Consider the following 19,720-nt stretch of genomic DNA (forward strand, 5'->3'; position numbering starts at 1 on the left):
GTGATTCCAGTGCAGGGGACCTGGGTTCGATCCCTGGTCAGGGAACTAGATCCTGCATGCTGCACTAAGACCCAGCACAGCCAAGTTAAAACACAAAAAATAACAAAAAAATGTATTGGCTCACATTTCTGGAAACTGAAAGCCCAGCTCAAGGTGGCAGCAGGGCTGTGCTTCTCTGAAACCTGGAGGGAAGAGTCCCTCTTTGCCTTCTGTGGCTTTTGGTGATGGCCGTCAGTCTTTGGTGTGTCTTGGCTTGCAGCTGCATCTCCAGTTTCTGCCTCTGTGATCACATGGCATTCTTTATGTGCATTTGTGTCTTCACACAGCATTTTCTTCTTATTAGGACATCTCTGCTAAGTCACTTCAGTTGTGTTCGACTCTGTGCGACCCCATAAACGGCAGCCCACGAGGCTCCCCCATCCCTGGGATTCTCCAGGCAAGAACACTGGAGTGGGTTGCCATTTCCTTCTTCAGTGCATGAAAGTGAAAAGTGAAAGTGAAGTCGCTCAGTCGTGTCAGACTCTTAGCGACCCCATAGACTGCAGCCCACCAGGCTCCTCCGTCCATGGGATTTTCCAGGCAAGAGTACTGGAGTGGGGTGCCATTGCCTTCTCTAAGGGCACCTCTGATATTGGCTTAATACTCACCCTAATGACTTCACCTGAATCTGATAACATTAGTGAAGACCTTGTTTCCAAATAAAGTCACCAAATAAGGTACCAGGGTTTAGGACTTCAACGTATCTTTTTTTTTTTTCTTTTTAATAGATTGAGCACAGTTCAACCCATCACAAGGAGTAAAACATATTCATCCAGGCAGTTGCATAGAATTATGATGAAGAAAAAGTGCCGCAAAGATACAGAGCGCTGTGAGCACAAGCGTAGGGTGACCTAATTTAGCTTGGGGGAGGATGTCAGGGAGGACTGGGAGCTCTCTGGGCAAAGAGGAGAAAGAGTAAGTTCACGGAGAGAAGGGACAGCCATGCAGGAAGCCCGGAGCAGCAAGAGGCACAGAGTTCAGGGAAATTAAAACTCATTGCAGAGCAAGGGCATCAGGAGGGTGCGGGAGACGTGCTGAGAGACACTGAGGGGCCAGGCCCAGAGGAGCTCTGGGCATTGTGTTGCCATAGTGGAGGCAACTATTAAAACAAGAAGAGTAAGTATATAGAATGGAAGAAGACAGTAAATGAGACTCTGGGCTTGCTTGACCGAATACGGACTGCTTTGTCTTGTTGGGAGGGCCATATTTTAAGTGAGTGTTTATCAGTGTGAGTGTTGTACTTTGAATTACTGTATTTATCCGCATAGACAAAATCCCTGGGATGATAGCCATTTGGAATTAGTTGAACCAGAAGACTTTCTGCCTTTATTTTTCGGGCAGAGTTAGACCAATGGGTAAGAGTTATAGGAGGGCTCCATGAAAGGGAGGTCTTCCAGCAGTGGGAGCCACACAGGTTGAGAGCAGGAGCCTTGAGAATTATTTGCCGGAGGAGGACGGCCGGGATACAAGGGATGCTGCAGTGAAGGTGAGGAGGAGACTGTTTTCCTCAAAGGTTCCCTGTGCAGGAAGCCAGCCTTATCTGAGGGTAAGAGGGAACCCAGTGAAGTATCCACTGGGGGCTCAGATGTGATGCTTAGATCTAAAGTCCATTTCCTCACACTTTATAATTAAAATTTTAAGAGCATTAAAAGGGCTTTAAAATTAAATGTCACTGGGAGATTATTAAATAACTGAATTCATTTAAAATATCTTTGTAACACAGTGTTATGTATCAATTATTTGTTGTTCAGTCGTAAAGTCATGTCTGACTCGTTGCGACTCCATGGACTGCAGCACACCAGGCCCCTCTGTCCTGCACTGTCTCCTGGAGTCTGTTCAAGTTCGTGTCCATTGAGTCAGTGATGATATCTAACCATCTCATTCTCTGCCTCCCTCTTCTCCTTTTGCCTTCAGTCTTCTCCAGCATCAAGGTCTTTTCCAATTTTATATATATATATATGTGTGTGTGTGTGTGTGTGTGTATCAGTTATATATCAAAGAAAAATTGGCAGAATTATTTAGATGCATTTACCTTTCCTGACCCTCTGCTATTATTCCAACAGTTATCCTTCATCTCACATCCTTGGTACAACTCTCTTATTCCTTTTCCTGATGTTCTCTCAGCTGCACTTCCTTGACTTAGAAGGACACAGCATGAACAAGTGTCCAAGTGTCCTGGGACCCAGTTGCTTTTGGTGGGGGGCGGAAGGTGGTCATAATCAAAGAATCTCTGACCAGCTGCCAAAAGTATATTTATTTATTTATTTTTGAAGGCTAACAGTAGATTATTTAATCTATTTCAATTGGAGGATAATTACTTTATATATTGCGATGGTTTTTGTCATACATCGACATGAATCAGCCACAGGTGCACATGCGTCCCCCCATCCTGAACCTCCCCCTCCCATCCCTCTGGGTTGGAGCACCGGCTTTGAATGCCCTGCTTCATGCATCAAACTTGCACTGGTCATCTATTTTACATACAGTAATACACATGTTTCAGTATTATTCTCTCAAATCGTCCCACCCTTGCCTTCTCCCACAGGGTCCAAGAGTCTATTCTTTATGTCTGTGTCTCTTTTGCTGCTTTGCATATAGGATCATCATTACTGTCTTTCTAAATTCCATATATATGCATTAGTATACAGTATTGGTGTTTCTCTTTCTGACTTACCTCACTCTGTATAATGGCTCCAGTTTCATCCACCTCATTAGAACTGAATCAGATGTGTTCCTTTTTATAGCTGAGTAATATTCCATTGCATATATGTACCACAACTTCCTTATCCATTTGTCTGCTGATGGACATCTAGGTTGCTTTCATGTCTTAGCTACAAAAGTATATTTAACAGGAATTTTCACATTCACTTGTATCTCTTGAAGGACATCCAACTCACATTCAGCATCAGCACTTCTCAAAATCTCTTTCCTTTCCTCCCCACTTTTCCCTTCTGCCAGGTGGATTTTCTCTAGGCTGTAGGCTCTTCTGTTACCCCCAGCCCTTTATTACATAGACCAGCCTGCTTCTTAGCTTTACATTTGCCAGCTGTATGGTGGATTTTTTCCTTCCTTGAGTCAAAAGGAAAGCTCAGGAGCGGGCGGAAGAGGCAAAAAAAAGACCCTTCCTGCTGCCTCTGCAGTGGCTCAGAAGGCCCAGGAACCAAACCCTCCCCAGGGAACAAGGGAGCGACCAGAAATAAACCTTGTCACCTATGTGTGGACAAGAGGGCAGTGTTCTAGGGGCAGTCGGTGGACAAATTGGCTTACAGTATTCATGTGGAGAGTAGACGAGGGTAAGACGAAGGAAGGTAGGCTGGGAGCAGAGGACAGAGGGGTGATTTTGAAACCCAGGCTAGAGCATATGAGTTGGAGAAGTTGACAGGAGGCTGAGACAATAGATTAGATACAGTAGATTCGAAGCGTTAAAATTCAGCTCATTTCGACCCAGAGGGATGGGGTAGGGAGGGAAGTGGGAGGGGAGGTTCAGGATGGGGGGACACATGTATAGCTGTGGCCGATTCATGTTGATGTATGGCAGAAGCCACCATAATATTGTAAAGTAATTATCCTCCAATTAAAATAAATAAATTTTTAAAAAATTCAGTTCATTCTTCATATTTCATAATTCTCTTGTTACTTAGGAGTCCACTGATACTTATAAACATTTCCAAGCACATTTTAAAATTACAGACACTAAACTCTCTTTGACCAAAATAATTCATCTACAAGTCTCTGCAAGGCATGGTTTCATTTAAAGTCAGGATTGGGAAATAACAGTGTTATGTTGTTTCTGAAATATTTTTGAAATAGTTTCAGACACAGCAGGAATCAGAGCCCCATATCGGCTATTTCTCTCGTTGCATCTTGGTGTGGAATATTCTGAAGGTCAGCTGAAACAGCTCTTTGCAAAGAAGCAGCAGGAGTGTGAGGTTGAAGGGTGTTTGTTTCTCTTTCTCCTTGTTGCATTCTTCTTATTTTAATACTTCAAGGGCACCATTGCCAGACTGTGGTACAGAGCCATTTTCAAGTTATTTTCCTTTTTAAAATTCCTCTTTGTTTGCGTATGCTAAACTTACGTCTTAGAGGCTTTGAATCCTGATGATGAAGGGCTGGCACTGTTGTAATTACTTTCTCTGAGCACATAATAGAAATGTTTTATTCAGATTTATTTGAAGCCAACATGAACTCCCAAACCTCTCAGCCAATAACAGTGTTTCAACCATCTGCCAAGATGCTAAGGATAAAAATCTCTGGTGATACATTGTTTCTGTATTTTAAAAAGTACAAAATCAGAACATGCTTTTCAAAGTTAAAAATATAGTTTCAAAAACGACTATTTTTTAAGAATGACTTAAAAACAAAACCATAAATGATGAGGACACTCAACATGGTATCCATCGAAATTTCTTGAACTTGAATTAAAAACGAATGTGAATTCAGGTTGAATTCCTTTTCTGCCACAGTTTGAGGGAAGGAATTTGGGGTAGCACTGAAACAAAAGTAGCTGAGTTCTAACAACTAAATTAGGTTTTTTTGAGGAGCATGAGGGGTAAGTGAATTGAGAGGAATACTATGGCTGTTTGGAAAGAGACCAATTAGAAGAAACCAGTGTTCTAAAGGGCTTCTCAGTCCTTTGCCTTCAGACAAAAAGAGCTTTCTTGTACTTTAACATACCTCCTAGCCCATGAATTTGCTTCTAGCATTTTTAATCTGAAATTTAGCTACTAATCCAGAAATAAGTCAAAATAAACTTGTTGAACAATGGCTCTTAGTTGACAGAAGTGTGGGTTCGTCCAGGTCATCTGGATTTGCTTGGCATCCTTGAGTTGATTCTAATTTGTGTGGACAGTGGATTATTAAGGTAATTGTGAGTATTTATTTATTTTCAAAACATTTTATTAGTGTTTATTAAATGGTTGTTTTTGAGAAGTAATAATGAATCATCTTCCTGTAAAGATGAGCAGCTGGGATGCCTGGTACTAAAGCTGACAGCCACCATAAAATCCAGTAGCATTTAGGAGGATCACTGAATTGTGGCAGAATTTGATCAACAACAGTCAAAGATTTACAGGCTTAAACGTCAGCAATCTAGAGAGTACGTTCATCTCGAATACCTTATTCTGTGCAAATGTCACACCTAGAATTCCTGTGTTTAGTTTTCTGACAGTTCAAAGAGATTGATGTGGAAATACATTGTAGACGCATGTATTTAAAGGTACTTTTAATTTTTTTGGATTTAGAATGGCAGTGCAAGTTTTAAATGGTGAAAACAAAAACAAAATAAAACTGTCGATGTATAAAGTTATACCGAAGTCATTCTGACATTATTTGTTCATCCCTTTTTGTGTTATCTTTAAACTATGCGCCATGTAAGGTTTGGATTTTGGAGCTTGCAAATAAGAGCTCAAAGGTCAGTTGCCTAACCTAGAAATTTGTCTTCCCTATCTCTTCCCATTCTCCTTCTTGATTCTTAAGGTGGAGATGCCTTTTCTCCTAACTGCAGCCCTTCAACCCAACACTACTCTCAGTCTTCCACATCTCAAGAAATTTGCTTTATGCATTCTCCCCGCTCTGGATTTCAAGCTCTCTTTCTCTTCTGGCTCTTTCCCATTGGCATCTAAACAGATTAAATTTCTTCTTAATGAGGATCTCCCTCGATCTCATGGACCCCTCAGGCCATTTGCTTGAAAAATCGGAATCCTTACTGACCGTATCACTTTCAAATTCCTCACTGCTCATCATTTTGCAGCCCCTGCAACCTGGCTTACACCCCATGGCCCACAGAACCCTCACCTGTCAAGGTGGCCAAAGACTTCTTTATCAAGATCATATTCTTTCCTTCATTTCAGGCACTGTCTGACACTGATAACACTTCCTTCTTGAAAGCTCACTCTTGTTTTGGGTCGAATCTTTTCTGGTTTCTTCAGCCTCTCCCACCTCGTTTCCTCCAGGAGCAGTGATGTTGTTCTTTGTCTTCCCCTTCCCCCCTGCCCGTCCCTTAAATGTGTGCATCTTTGGTGTTTCACTCCCTTCCCTCTCCTGTACTGCTCTCCCTGGGTGATACTGTCAATGTAATTACCATCTCTATGCTGATCCTTCTCAGATCTCCCGTCTTCTGGGCTCTGCTGAGCTCTGCTGAGACCATATGGCAATTCCACACATTCCTTAAAATCACAGTGGTCAGAAAGCACCTCCTTCTTTGCTTATTCCTCATTTAAATGAAGGACACACAAACCGTCCAGCAGCTCTGGGTCACAGATCCACATATCCCCAGCTCCTGCGTCCTCCACCACCTCAGTGACTCTGTAGTCCATCCATTTCTCTTCATGATGCCGCCTTTATCCTGGAGCCTGTCACAGACCCTCTTGCCTAGATCATCCCAGTGGCCTGTTTGCCCTTCCCCTCAACTCCAGTTTTGGTCTTGCTCATCCCTTCCATGTAACACCGTCAGAGCGCTAGTTGTCAGGCTGTGTATCTGACTTAAAGTTCTTCAGTGCTCTTGTGGTCAAGTCCAAGCTCCCCGCAAGGCCTGGGGACCCCTCCTCCCCTCTAGCTTCCCCCAGCCCCTGAGCTCTGTGTGTGTACAGCCACTCTCTTGAGCCTCTGAATTTTCTGCTCCCTCTGCTCAGAGCACTCATCATCACCCCTACTCCCCCCCAGCCTCCTTCCCACCACATCTTCAGATGGCTCCATCCATCTCATCCTTTCAGAGGTCTCAGGGTAGACACAGCTGTCTCCAGGAAAGCACTTGTGACCAGCTGAATCCACCCTTTCCGTGGCCCCCCTCCCCTTGAGCAGAAGCCTTTGCTTCATGATATTGAACTGGCCACTGTGTGCGCCACCCACCCCACTGTAAGTGCCGTGAGGGGAGGAATTGTGGCAGCCTGTTCAGGTGGTTTCACACCTGGCGGTGTGCACTGAAGTATTTATGGAACTAATAAGATAGCAGAAGTGCTTTTAGGAAATTTGCTTTTTTTTTTTTTTTTTAACAAAAAATAACCCCCTAACATCAACATTCAGTTCAGTTCAGTTCAGTCGCTCAGTCGTATCCAACTCTTTGCGACCCCATGAATTGCAGCACGCCAGGCCTCCCTGTCCATCACCAACTCCCGGAGTTCACCCAAACTCAATGTCCATAGAGTCGGTGATGCCATCCAGCCATCTCATCCTCTGTCGTCCCCTTCTCTTTCTGCCCCCAGTCTCTCCCAGCTTCAGTGTCTTTTCCAATGAGTCAACTCTTTGCATGAGGTGGCCAAAGTACTGGAGTTTCAGCTTTAGCATCATTCCTTCCAAAGAACACCCAGGGCTGATCTCCTTCAGAATGGACTGGTTGGATCTCCTTGCAGTCCAAGGGACTCTCAGGAGTCTTCTCCAACACCACAGTTCAAAAGCATCAATTCTTCAGGGCTCAGCTTTCTTCACAGTCCAACTTTCACATCCATACATGACTACTGGAAAAGCCATAGCCTTGACTAGACAGACCTTTGTTGGCAAAGTAATGTCTGTGCTTTTCAATATGCTGTCTAGGTTGGTCATAACTTTTCTTCCAAGGAGTGTCTTTTAATTTCATGGCTGCAGTCACCATCTGTAGTGATTTTGGAGCCCAAAAAAATAAAGTCTGATACTGTTTCCACTGTTTCCCCATCTATTTGCCATGAAGTGATGGGACCAGATGCCATGATCTTCGTTTTCTGAATGTTGAGTTTTAAGCCAACTTTTTCACTCTCCTCTTTCACTTTCATCAAGAGGCTTTTTAGTTCCTCTTCACTTTCTGCCATAAGGGTGGTGTCATCTGCATATCTGAGGTTACTGATATTTCTCCCAGCAATCTGGATTCCAGCTTGTGCTTCCAGCCCAGCATTTCTCATGATATACTCTGCATATAAGTTAAATAAGCAGGGTGACAATATACAGCCTTGACGTACTCCTTTTCCTATTTGGAACCAGTCTGTTGTTTCATGTCCAGTTCTAACTGTTGCTTCCTGACCTGCATATAGGTTTCTCAAGAGGCAGGTCAGGTGGTCTGGTATTCCCATCTCTTGAAGAATTTTCCACAGTTTATTGTGATCCACACAAAGGCTTTGGCATAGTCAATAAAGCAGAAATAGATGTTTTTCTGGAACTCTCTTGCTTTTTCGATGATCCAGCGGATGTTGGCAATTTGATCTCTGGTTCCTCTGCCTTTTCTAAAACCAGCTTGAACATCTGGAAGTTTACGGTTCACGTATTGTTGAAGCTTGGCTTGGATAATTTTGAGCATTACTTTACTAGCGTGTGAGATGAGTGCAATTGTGCAGTAGTTTGAGCATTCTTTGGCATTGCCTTTCTTTGGGATTGGAATGAAAACTGGCCTTTTCCAGTCCTGTGGCCACTGCTGAGTTTTCCAAATGTGCTGGCATATTGAGTGCAGCACTTTCACAGCATCATCTTTCAGGTTTTGAAATAGCTCAACTGGAATTCCATCACCTCCACTAGCTTTGTTCGTAGTGATGGTTTCTAAGGCCCACTTGACTTCACAATCCAGGATGTCTGGCTCTAGGTGAGTGATCATACCATCGTGATTATCTTGGTCATGAAGATCTTTTTTTGTACAGTTCTTCTGTGTATTCTTGCCACCTCTTCTTAATATCTTCTGCTTCTGTTAGGTCCATACCATTTCTGTCCTTTATTGAGTCCATCTTTGCATGAAATTTTCCCTTGGTATTTCTGATTTTCTTGAAGAGATCTCAAGTCTTTCCAGTTCTGTTGTTTTCCTCTATTTCTTTACATTATTCATTTATGAAGGGCTTTTTCTCTCTCCATGTTATTCTCTGGAACTCTGCATTCAGTTGGGAATATTTTTTTCCTCTACCCTTGCTTTTCACTTCTCTTCTTCCCTCAGATATTTTTAATGCCTCCTCAGACAGCCACTTTGCCTTCTTGCATTTCTTTTTCTTTGGGATGGTTTGGTCACTGCCTTCTCTACACTGATAGGAATGTCTGTCCGATAGTTCTTCAGGCACTCTGTTTACCAGATCTAATCCCTTCAGTCTATTCATCACCTCCACTGTATGTTCATATAGAATTTGATTCAGATCATACCTGAATGGCTTAGTAGTGGTTTTCTCTACTTTCTTCAACAAACATTAGCTATTTTTATTACCATAGTACTTCCTAGAGTAGTGATGGGTGTGAAATAACTTTGGAAAGGGTATCTCTCCATATTTGCAATGGCATGTATACGGCGACTGGTCTTAGCCAAGGACACTTCTTCAGTGGCTGCTTGGGGAGTGGAAACAGGTGGTACCCTCTGGCATTTGGAGTGATTTATTAGCCCAAGATTGCTCAGCCTTAATGGGACCTAACATGTGCCTGGGGCTGCAGCGAGCCACCAGGATCCTTGACTGTGAGCAGGGTGCTGACTGGGTAATACCCTGTTTATTGAGCTCCTGAAGGTTCTGTGTCCTCTTTTCCTTTTTCAAAAAATTTCCCCTCTTCTCCGACCCTAAAGACAAATTTGGTCACAGTTCTTTAAATTGTGCTGTGCCTATTTCAATGAGACAGCAAGGTAAGCCGCATTCATGTAGTTTGGTGTTTAATAAAGCTAAATGGATTGACATCTTTTAAAGCACCAGCTGCCTTTACAAACTAGAATTCCCCATCAGCTGTTTGCATCTTAGATGTCCTTAGCAAGATGCTTGTCTGTATCTGGATTCTGTGTCAGAAATTTTGAAGCAGTGTAACTTCTGGGTATTACTGATTTGATGTAAAAGAGGAGAAAACATAAGTGTTATTGCTGTAGTGGTTGTGGGTCTCACTTGTGTCTTTACTTGTGTGCACCTATCTCTAACAAAGCTAGTGGAGGTGATGGAATTCCAGCTGAGCTATTTCATATCCGAAGATGATGCTGTGAAAGTGCTGCACTCAATATGCCAGCACATTTGGAAAACTCAGCAGTGGCCACAGGACTGGAAAAGGTCTGTTTTCATTCCAATCCCAAAGAAAGGCGATGGCAAAGAATGTTCAAACTACCACACAGTTGTATTCATTTCACATGCTAGCAAGGTAATGCTCAAAATCCTTCAACCTAGACTTCAACAGTATGTGAACTGAGAACTTCCAGATGTACAAGCTGGATTTAAAGAAGGCAGAGGAACCAGAGGTCAAATGGCCAGCATCCATTGGATCATAGAAAAAGCAAGGTAATTTTAATTCCAGAGAAACATCTATTTCTGCTTCATTGATGACGCTGAAGCATTTAACTGTGTGGATCACAACAAACTGAAAAATTCTTAAAGAGTTGGGAATAGCAGACCACCTTACCCTGCCTCCTTAGAAATCTGTATGCAGGTCAAGAAGCAACAGTTAGAACCAGACGTGGAACAATGGACTGGTTCAAAATTGGTAAACGAGTATGTCAAGGCTGTATATTGTCACCCTGCTTATTTAACTTCTATGCAGAATACATCATGCGAAAAGCCAGGCTGGATGAATCACAAGCTGAAATCAAGATTTCTGGAAAAATGTCAATAACTTCAGATAACAGGTGACACCAGCCTTATGGCAGAAAGCGAAGAGGAACTAAAGAGCCTCTTGATGAGGGTGAAAGAGGAGAGTGAAAAAGTTGGCTTAAAGCTCAACATTCAGAAAACTAAGATCATGGCATCCGTTCCTATCACTTCATGGCAAATAGATGGTGAAACAGTGGAAATAGTGATAGATTTTATTTTTTTGGACTCCAAAATCACTGTGGGTGGTGACAGCAGCCGTGAAATTAAAAGATGCTTGCTCCTTGGAAGAAAAGCTATGACAAACTTGACAGTATATTAAAAAGCAGAGACATTACTTTGCTGACAAAGGTCCGTCTAGTCAAAGCTATGGTTTTTCCAGTAGTCACGTATGGATGTGAGAGTTGGACCATAAAGAAGGCTGAACAATGAAAAATTGATGCTTTTGAACTGTAGTGTTGAAGAAGACTCTTGAGAGTCCCTTGGACTGCAAGGAGATCAAACCAGTCCATCCTAAAGGAAATCAGTTCTGAATATTCATTGGAAGGACTGATGCTGAAGCTGAAACTCCAATATTTAGGCCACCAGATGTGAAGCGCCAACTTATTAGAAAAGACCCTGATGCTGGGAAAGATTGAAGGCAGGAGGAGAAGGGAATGACAGAGGACAAGATGGTTGGATGGCATCACCAGTTCAATGGACATGAGTTTGAGCAAGCTCTGGGAGATGGTGAAGGACAGGGAGCCTGGTGTGCTGTAGTCTTTGGGGTCACAAAGAATCTGACACGACTGAGCAACAGGACTGCAACAACCTATCTGGAGAAAACTGTGGAGGAAGATACTGTTTAGAAATTTTTATTTGGAGAAAAGCTAAGTTCTGCACCTAATTTAAGTGAAAGCGTGTTTTCATTTTCCAGAAAAATAAAGGTTTTAGATTTGAATGCGAAAGTTTATTGTTGTTTGTTTTTTACCTACCAGAGTGAACGGTTACCATTTCTGATTACCTTTATTTTTTAATACTTACTTCTTTGAGTGAATTAGATCTTAGTCGTGGCGTGGGAAAGCTGTCGTTGCAGCTTCTGTCTGGTTGTGGCACTCAGGCTTAGTTACTCTGTGGGATGTGGGATCTTAATTCTCCACCCAGGAATCAAACTCAATTCTCCTGCATTGGAAGGTGGATTCTTAACCACTGGATGCCCAGGGAAGTCTGATTATCTTTTATCCTGCATTGTACTTTTGGCATATCTTTATGAGAAATTAATCTCTTAAAAGTAAGAGAAATGAGAGAAAAATCAGTAATTCCATGGTATTATGTCCGTATCTTTTTTTCCTCTCTTTAACTAAATTATTTAACCTACACTAAAATTTGAAAATATTTTTTGCAATTTAAAGTTATAGAAATATAATTGATGTTGAGTTTGGGGATTACAAACCTAAAAGCTCTAGTTCAGAGACAACACATAACACATGCACACACAATGGGGCTAAGTTCCCAGGCTTACATGGTTTAATTCCTTTTTTACTATCAGGCCAAAAATAGAAAGTACTGATATCTCACCAGGAAACTAGCAGCTCACATGAGGAAGGGAAATTTGGTTCTAATTTGGATGAGCTAATTTGTTGAGGATTTGCTGGAATGCCTGTTCTGCCAGGTTGCCACAGCTACTTTCTCCTGTAAGATTTATTGTCAGGGCCTGTAATACTGATACCAAGGATTAAGTTTGAATTTTTACCCTTTATTTAGAGGAAGAGAGCAAAGATTCGCTTCTGTGCAGCTCAGTGCTGCATCAAACTTTTGGACCAAAGTGAAAATCCAGGATCAACTCTTAACTGTAATTGGCACATTTTTGAAGGATTTCTGTGGTTAGTTGAAATGAGGTCTGCTCTATGGCATTGTGATATTATCAGGGTAGGGAATTTACTTGACCTAAAATTCTACATGGTCAAGTTTACAACCTGGATGGAATAAGTTTGAGAAGTACATGAATAATTCCAAGTTGCTGAGGAAGGGATTTAGCTTTATGGCAAGAATTCATAGGGACTCCACCAGGGGGTTAGATGTCTCGAAACTGTTATGCTTAGGGTTGGGAATGGGGGTAGGGACTCAGGAAGGTCTGACTTGTATCCTCAGGCTCATTAAATCCAGAGACATTACTGCTGCCTAAGCTGTTGCAGAGCTCTCTACGCCTTTCCGCTGGCTAGTTTTCAGATCTCAGTTAGTATGTGCATATTTTATTCCTCAGTAAAGAGGCCGCTACTGAGGCCTCACATCATGTACAGATGCGAGAGTTGGACCATAAAGAAGGCTGAGTGCCAAAGAATTGATGCTTTTGGAATTGTGGTGTTGGAGAAGACTCTTGAGAGTCCCTTGGACTGCAAGGTGATCAAACTAGTCAATCCAAAAGGAAATCAATTCTGAATTTGGAAGGACTGTTGATGAAGCTCTAATACTTTGGCCACCTGATGTGAAGAACTGACTCTTCAGAAAAGACTCTGATTGCTGGAAAAGATCGAAGGCAGGAGAGAAGTGGGCAGCAGAGGATGAGATAGATGGATGGTATTACTGACTTAGTGGACATGAGTTTGAGCAAACTCCAGGAGATAATAAAAGACAGGGAAGCTTGGCGTGCTGCAGTCCATGGGGCCCCAAAGAGTTGGATGTGACTTGGCAACTGAATAACAGAGAGGCGACTGTCTTAGAAATTAGTAAAATAAGCAATTATTGAAGAAAAATACATATCTGTTTCTAGTGTCACCAGAATCATTTGTGACCTCATAGAAATGTTGATTAGGACTTCTGTATTCTAAGGTTCAGGTCATGGTTATGAGTGTCATATGGGGCCCCTTCCCAAAGTCTAGGATCGTGGTCCTCTACTGTATTTTATGTAGGTTTCATACTCAGTACCAATACTGGTATTAATAGCAATAGCTGACAGTGGATATGTTGGTTTGGATCATTGTCTGCTCTTGGAAAAAGTGTGTGCCCTCCAGACCAAATAGGATCACCTTCAAAATCCCTGCATGTTTTCCCTGCATATCTGTTTGCTGATGAGACAACATACCGGAGCCCCGGCAAGGACAGTAAATGCAGACAGGTGTCAGAAAACAAGTATGAGTGGATTTTTCATCAGTGAAAAAAACCTTCTAGAAATGAGAATAAGATTATCATAACCATTTTACAACAGGAACGTATCTTTTAAAATATTTTAAGGGAAAGGTATTAAATTTTCAAAAGTAAGTATCATGGACTCTGTGGGAGAGGGAGAGGGTGGGAAGATTTGGGAGAATGGCATTGAAACATGTATACTATCATGTATGAAACGAGTCGCCAGTCCGGGTTCGAGGCACGATACTGGATGCTTGGGGCTGGTGCACTGGGATGACCCAGAGGGATGGTATGGGGAGGGAGGAGGTGGGAGGGTTCAGGATGGGGAACACATGTATACCTGTGGTGGATTCACTTCGATATTTGGCAAAACCAATACAATATTGTTTAAAAATAAAATTAAATTAAATTAAAAAAAAACAAAAGTATCAAATTATATTACATTAGACACAAGTATCTTATTTTTTCTCATTTCTCTGTTGCCACTCTACTTTCTATATCAGCATGTCTCCATAAAACAGATTTTACAAAAGAATGGGATTCTTTTTTTCTTGACTAAGCAGTATATTATACACCTGCTAGGATTTAATAAATGTTTATCTAATAATGATTCATTAAATTGATCCAGTACAGTCTTACATTGGTATTTTTTCCATCTTGTTATATTTCTGCAAAGTTGGTTTTGAGTTAGCTTTTGCAATCAGTATTTTATCAGTCGTGCGTAGTTAAGACTGTTTGCAAAGAACATTGCATAATCTGTCAACTCAGAGAAGAGTTTCTGACGTCTGCATTTCTGTTACTGAAAAGCAAATGAATACTTGACATGTGGCAGTTTTGTTTTATTCCCTCAGGGCAGCATAGGAAAACTGAACATGAAATTGGAGAGAGGCAGTAGCAATCAGGTCTTCACTGATTAAAGCTTTATGTCTCTGTAAACAGTTCTGCTTCCTGTGTAATCTGGAGTGAATTAAGTTCAGTTTTATATTGATAAGATGAGGATCATTCACTTATTCAGTTTGGGCAATTTACTGAAAAAACGTTTTCCCTGTTTTTAGCATTTCAAAGAAAGTTTATTTATTGGTTGACTTGCTTATTCTTTTTTATGTTTATGTTATTTTGTGTTTAATAGAGTTAGAAGTTTCAAAACCAACATGGTGACCATACTACCAAAGAAGGGATTAAAAATAAATAACAGCTCACCTACAACCCTATCCTTCTCTTTTTAGTTTTCTTGGCTTCCTTCCAAATTCCTTTGCAATAGTTTTAAATTTTGTCTTTTATTTATAATATTGGATATTAATCACTTTATTAAGAGAGTGTTTTATTTGTGTGTGTGTTAGTCACTCAGTGATGTCCAGCCCTTTGTGACCCTCTGGACTGTAGTCCACCAGGCTCCTCTGTCCATGGGATTCTCCAGGCAAGAATACTTGAGTGGGTTGCCATTGCCTTCTCCAGGGGATCTTCCCAACCCAGGGATTGAACCCAGGTCTCCCACATTGCAGTAAGGATACTGTGTGAGCTACTTGGGAAGCCCTGTGTTTTGTTTAGTTAATGACTAATAGGTATGCCTCATTCTGTGTATCAGCTGTTTCCTAAAGTTGTGTATGAATTGTCCAATTTTCACATGATCTTAAATCATTACTAAAATTCACCAGTGGGTCTCCATTTCTGAGTACTTTTTAGTTGGCAGTTGTTCCTAATTCTTGATCTTTGCATGTCTCTTGTTGTGTAAAAACACTTAAATGGTATGGAAGGTCAGCATTTAGTAAATATCTTCAGTTCTCCTCCTCCTACCTCAGTTGGCCTTTGTATAACTTCAACTTTTTACTTGATTTTTCTTTAAGCAAGACACTTCTCTTCCTTATCTTCTAGATGTGTTACAATAGAAATAGCTATTTAAGGACTACCTATGGGTAGAAATTGATACACATTTGACTTATGGAAGTTTGATAGATTTTGACTTCGGAAGCAGAAATATTGGCAAATTGGAGATGTCAGCTATTTGTGAAATGTCATGCTTGGCACTCCTTCAGGTGTTTTGGAAAATGCTGATGTGTAAAACTTTATTTTTACCATCAAGGAACTTTTCACTCATTTTTGTTTTTCTCTTTGATTTTTTTCTCTATATCCTTTGAATCAGCCACTTTCAACATCAAACTTTCAAACATGCATGTATATTCATGAATGAATAATGTTGAGTGAGTCAGCTTTTTATACTAGAGTTAGCATGAAACTGGATTATTCACATCCCAGAAATTTGTTCTCTTATGAGCACAAGTCATTGAGATTCAGTATAGAAAACGTGGGGCTTCCCAGGTGGCATAAATGGTAAAGAACCCGCCTGCCAGTGCAGGAGACATGAGAGACGTGGGTGTGATCCTTGGATCAGGAAGACCCCCTGGAGGAGGGCATGGCACCTCACTCCAGTATCTTGCCTGGAAAATCCCATGGACAGAGGAGCCTGGCGGGCTACAGTCCATAGGGTCACAATGAGTTGGACACGACTGAAGTGATTTAGTAAGCACAAATAGAAAAGATATTTTATTATTTTTAGTATTTTTAAATGAAATATGTTTTAATAATAGTTTTCTTTTATGGAGATTAAGTTGAGGAGTGTTCCAAGGTTTATTTCTTAGGATAGAAAACTCCAAGTTCCTCAGAGAAGTTGTCACGCTGTGATCGCGTGAGTTTAGGTTATCGACAGGGATTAGAATGAGATTATAGCGTTTGACCTCTGTAGATCATTGTGCAGTAGAATTGGTAAACATGACTCTGAACTTCTAAAAGTTAAATGCATTTCATTTTATTGGCCGAGAAGCTGCGTATACTATTATATTCCCTATTCTTCAGTTGTTTCCTAGTCTGCTGAGTTACATGTCTTCTTAGACAAGGCCATATATGGCCTTTTAATTTTTATATTTCTTGTGCACATAAGTTGTACATATTCATTGGAGATAAATTTAGAAACACATATTAGCAATATAATACATATTGTATGAAATACATAGAAGTGAAATTAGCCTTCCACCCAAAGATCATTACTATTAATATTTTGGTATATTGTGCTTCAGACTTTTTACTATAATATATGTATTTTTCGCCTTACTCAATCCATATTTTGTTTTTCAATGTTAGATATTGGGAGCTATAAGGTGTAGGGAGTAAGACTTTCTATCTACCCCATTCATTCCATTTAAAAAAGAACATAACATACTTGGCATGGACTTTGGCTTTATTTATTTACTTAGAGATTTCAAGTAAATATAAATAAACATGTATCTGATTACAAATACATACTTTAGGCATAATTGAATAGCAGTTTTATTTAAAAATCTCTAAGCATGTTTGGGGCTTCCCTGGTGGCTCAGTTGATAAAGAATCTGCCCACGATGCGGGAGATCTGGGTTCAATCCTTGGGTTGGGAAGATCCCCTGGAGAAGGGCATGGCAACCTGCTACAGAATTCTTGCCTGGAGAATCCCATGGCCAGAGGAGCCGGGTTGGCTACAGTCTGTGGGTTGCAAAGAGTCAGACATGACTGAGCGACTAAGCACAGTACAGCACATAAGATGTTTTGGGGGAAATTTTTTAATTCTAAAAGGTTCAAGTGGCTCTACATTTAAATAAAACAGAATGAAATGAAAGCAAAGCTCATGAGTAATTGATAAAGCTGTAGACCACATAATGATGATGTTTTTACCTGCTTTTAGGCCTTAACTAGACTGTAAGTCCGGAGAAGACAATGGTATCCCACTCCAGTACTCTTGCCTGGAAAGACCCACAGATGGAGGAGCCTGGTGGGCTGCAGTCCATGGGGTCGCTAAGAGTCAGACACTACTGAGTGACTTCACTTTCACTTTTCACTTTCATGCGTTGGAGAAGGAAATGGCAACCCACTCCGGTGTTCTTGCCTGGAGAATCCCAGGGACTGTGGAGCCTGGTGGGCTGCCGTCTATGGGGTCTCACAGAGTTGGACACCACTGAAGCGACTTAACAGCAGCAGCAGCAGCAGACTATAATTTCTGTAAAGCTAGAGGCCATTCCTGTGTTCCACACAATTCTAGACATATCTTAGCACAATCCCTGGAGTGTAATAAGGCCTAAAAAATGTGAGTTCAAGAAATGATTGAAGAAAAGACAGAAACAAAAAGATGAGGTGATTTACCCCTTTGCTTGCTGCAAGAATAAGTGAGATATCTCTTGGAATTTATTTCTATTGACATAGCTTTAAAAATTGCAGCAACAGGAACTTCGCTGGCCCTCCAGTGGTTAGGGATCCATGTTTCTAATGCAGGGAATGTGGGTTCGAATCCTAGTTGGGGAACTAGCATCCCACATGCCAAACAGCCAAAAAGCAAAACAAACAAAAGACACAAAAACAAACGAAAACCTGTGTAAAAGTTTCTATCCCAACATGCTTTAACTAAATTTTCAAATATAATTATCTATTAAAAAATTGCAATAGCAAACAAAAATGGCAAATCCTTTTAATCGCCCAAGGTTCCCATCCTTTTGCTCCCCAAATAAGCCACTTGTGGCAGTCCCTAGAAGGCCACATGAAAGTGTGCTCAGAAAACCACAGCTTGGGCTTGTTGCGTCCCAGGTGGCACAAGTGGTAAAGAACCACCAGCCTGCCAGTGCAGGAGACTCGGGTTCGATCCCTCCAGAGATGTGGGTTCGATCCCTGGGTTGGGAAGATGCCCTGGAGAAGGAAATGGCAGCCCCCTCCAGTACTCTTGCCTGGAGAATCCCATGGACAGAGGAGCCTGGCGTGCTACAGTTCATGGGGTTGCGAGAGTCGGACACGACTAAAGTGACTTAACACAGTGTATTTAACCCTCCGGACTGCTCCAGGCCACACCTCCAGCATCAAGTTAAAAGCAATCGGGTACCACAGCTGCCGGGAAGCTGGGCAGGGAACTGGAGAGAGGATTCCAGACCAGCTTTTAACACCGTCCCTTCTCTTCCTCAGGTTGCCATCTTCAGAATGATTCCCTGCAGAGCAGCGCTGTCTTTTGCCCGATGTCTGGTCCGGAGGAAAATCGTCACTCTGGACAGTTTAGAAGATACCAAACTGTGTCGCTGCCTATCCACCATGGACCTCATCGCCCTGGGGGTGGGGAGCACGCTGGGTGCTGGGGTCTACGTGCTGGCCGGGGAGGTGGCCAAAGCGGATTCTGGCCCCAGCATCGTGGTCTCCTTTCTCATTGCTGCACTGGCTTCCGTGATGGCAGGTCTTTGCTACGCGGAATTCGGGGCCCGAGTTCCCAAGACTGGGTCTGCCTACTTGTACACTTACGTTACTGTTGGAGAACTGTGGGCCTTCATCACTGGCTGGAATCTCATTTTATCTTATGTGATAGGTATGTTTCCAGAAACTCAACCTAATTGGTTAGGTTGGTAGAAATAGCATTCCTGAGTCAGCAGCCTTAGGGTTCTGTGTAGGGTCTGCTTTAACTAGCGCCTAGGTGATCTGAGTATATCACTTACTCCCTGTGTGTCTCATTTTTCTGATCACTCAGTGACTCCTAATTGCAAAATTCTGTGATTCTGCTTTTTTCCCTGAATATGTCTCTTGTGAGCTTAAAAATCTGTTTCTTAAAAGACAACAGTTATTTAATGCAAGTAAAGTTACCTGATTCCACAGTTACGGACTTGAGCGTTTGCTTGCTATTGTGAGATAATGTTATATGTGTTGAAAATGTTCAATTCTGTCTGAACTAACTCATGTTTATCCTAGAATAGAGGAGTACAAGATGGTATTAATTTTCTCCCACTGACCTTGTATATTCTGTGGTTTGGAAGGAACATCAAGTGTTGCAAGGGCGTGGAGTGGCACTTTTGATGAACTTCTTAGCAAGCAGATCGGTCAATTTTTCCGCACATACTTCAAAATGAATTATACTGGCCTTGCAGAGTATCCAGACTTTTTTGCTGTGTGCCTTATATTACTTCTTGCAGGTAAGAAAACCAGTTACACTTCTCCCTAAGGTGAGCCAGATTTGTTGTCCCAGGAAAAAAGGTTACCGCTGAATTTTGGACCGAAGTGCCAGGGCTAGGCAAGATATTTACACACAGAAGTTACTGTTG

General features: G+C 41.7%; 1 protein-coding gene across 7 annotated transcripts in view; it reads left to right on the forward strand.

Moving 5' to 3' along the window:
- The window catches only part of SLC7A2 (solute carrier family 7 member 2), a 72,391-nt gene that overhangs the window by 22,569 nt on the left and 30,102 nt on the right, over positions 1–19,720 (forward strand). For all 7 annotated transcript variants that reach the window (XR_008710101.1, XM_055567282.1, XM_055567277.1 and 4 more), the window contains 2 exons: positions 18,603–18,993; positions 19,436–19,591. Coding sequence is in view for 6 of the 7 variants with exons in the window: in XM_055567282.1 (XP_055423257.1) it covers positions 18,603–18,993; positions 19,436–19,591 (547 nt within the window). In the remaining variant the exon portion in view is untranslated. The remainder of the gene's footprint in view (positions 1–18,602; positions 18,994–19,435; positions 19,592–19,720) is intronic.

Source organism: Bubalus kerabau, chromosome 2 (assembly GCF_029407905.1).
Source record: "Bubalus kerabau isolate K-KA32 ecotype Philippines breed swamp buffalo chromosome 2, PCC_UOA_SB_1v2, whole genome shotgun sequence".
Taxonomy (NCBI): domain Eukaryota; kingdom Metazoa; phylum Chordata; class Mammalia; order Artiodactyla; family Bovidae; genus Bubalus; species Bubalus kerabau.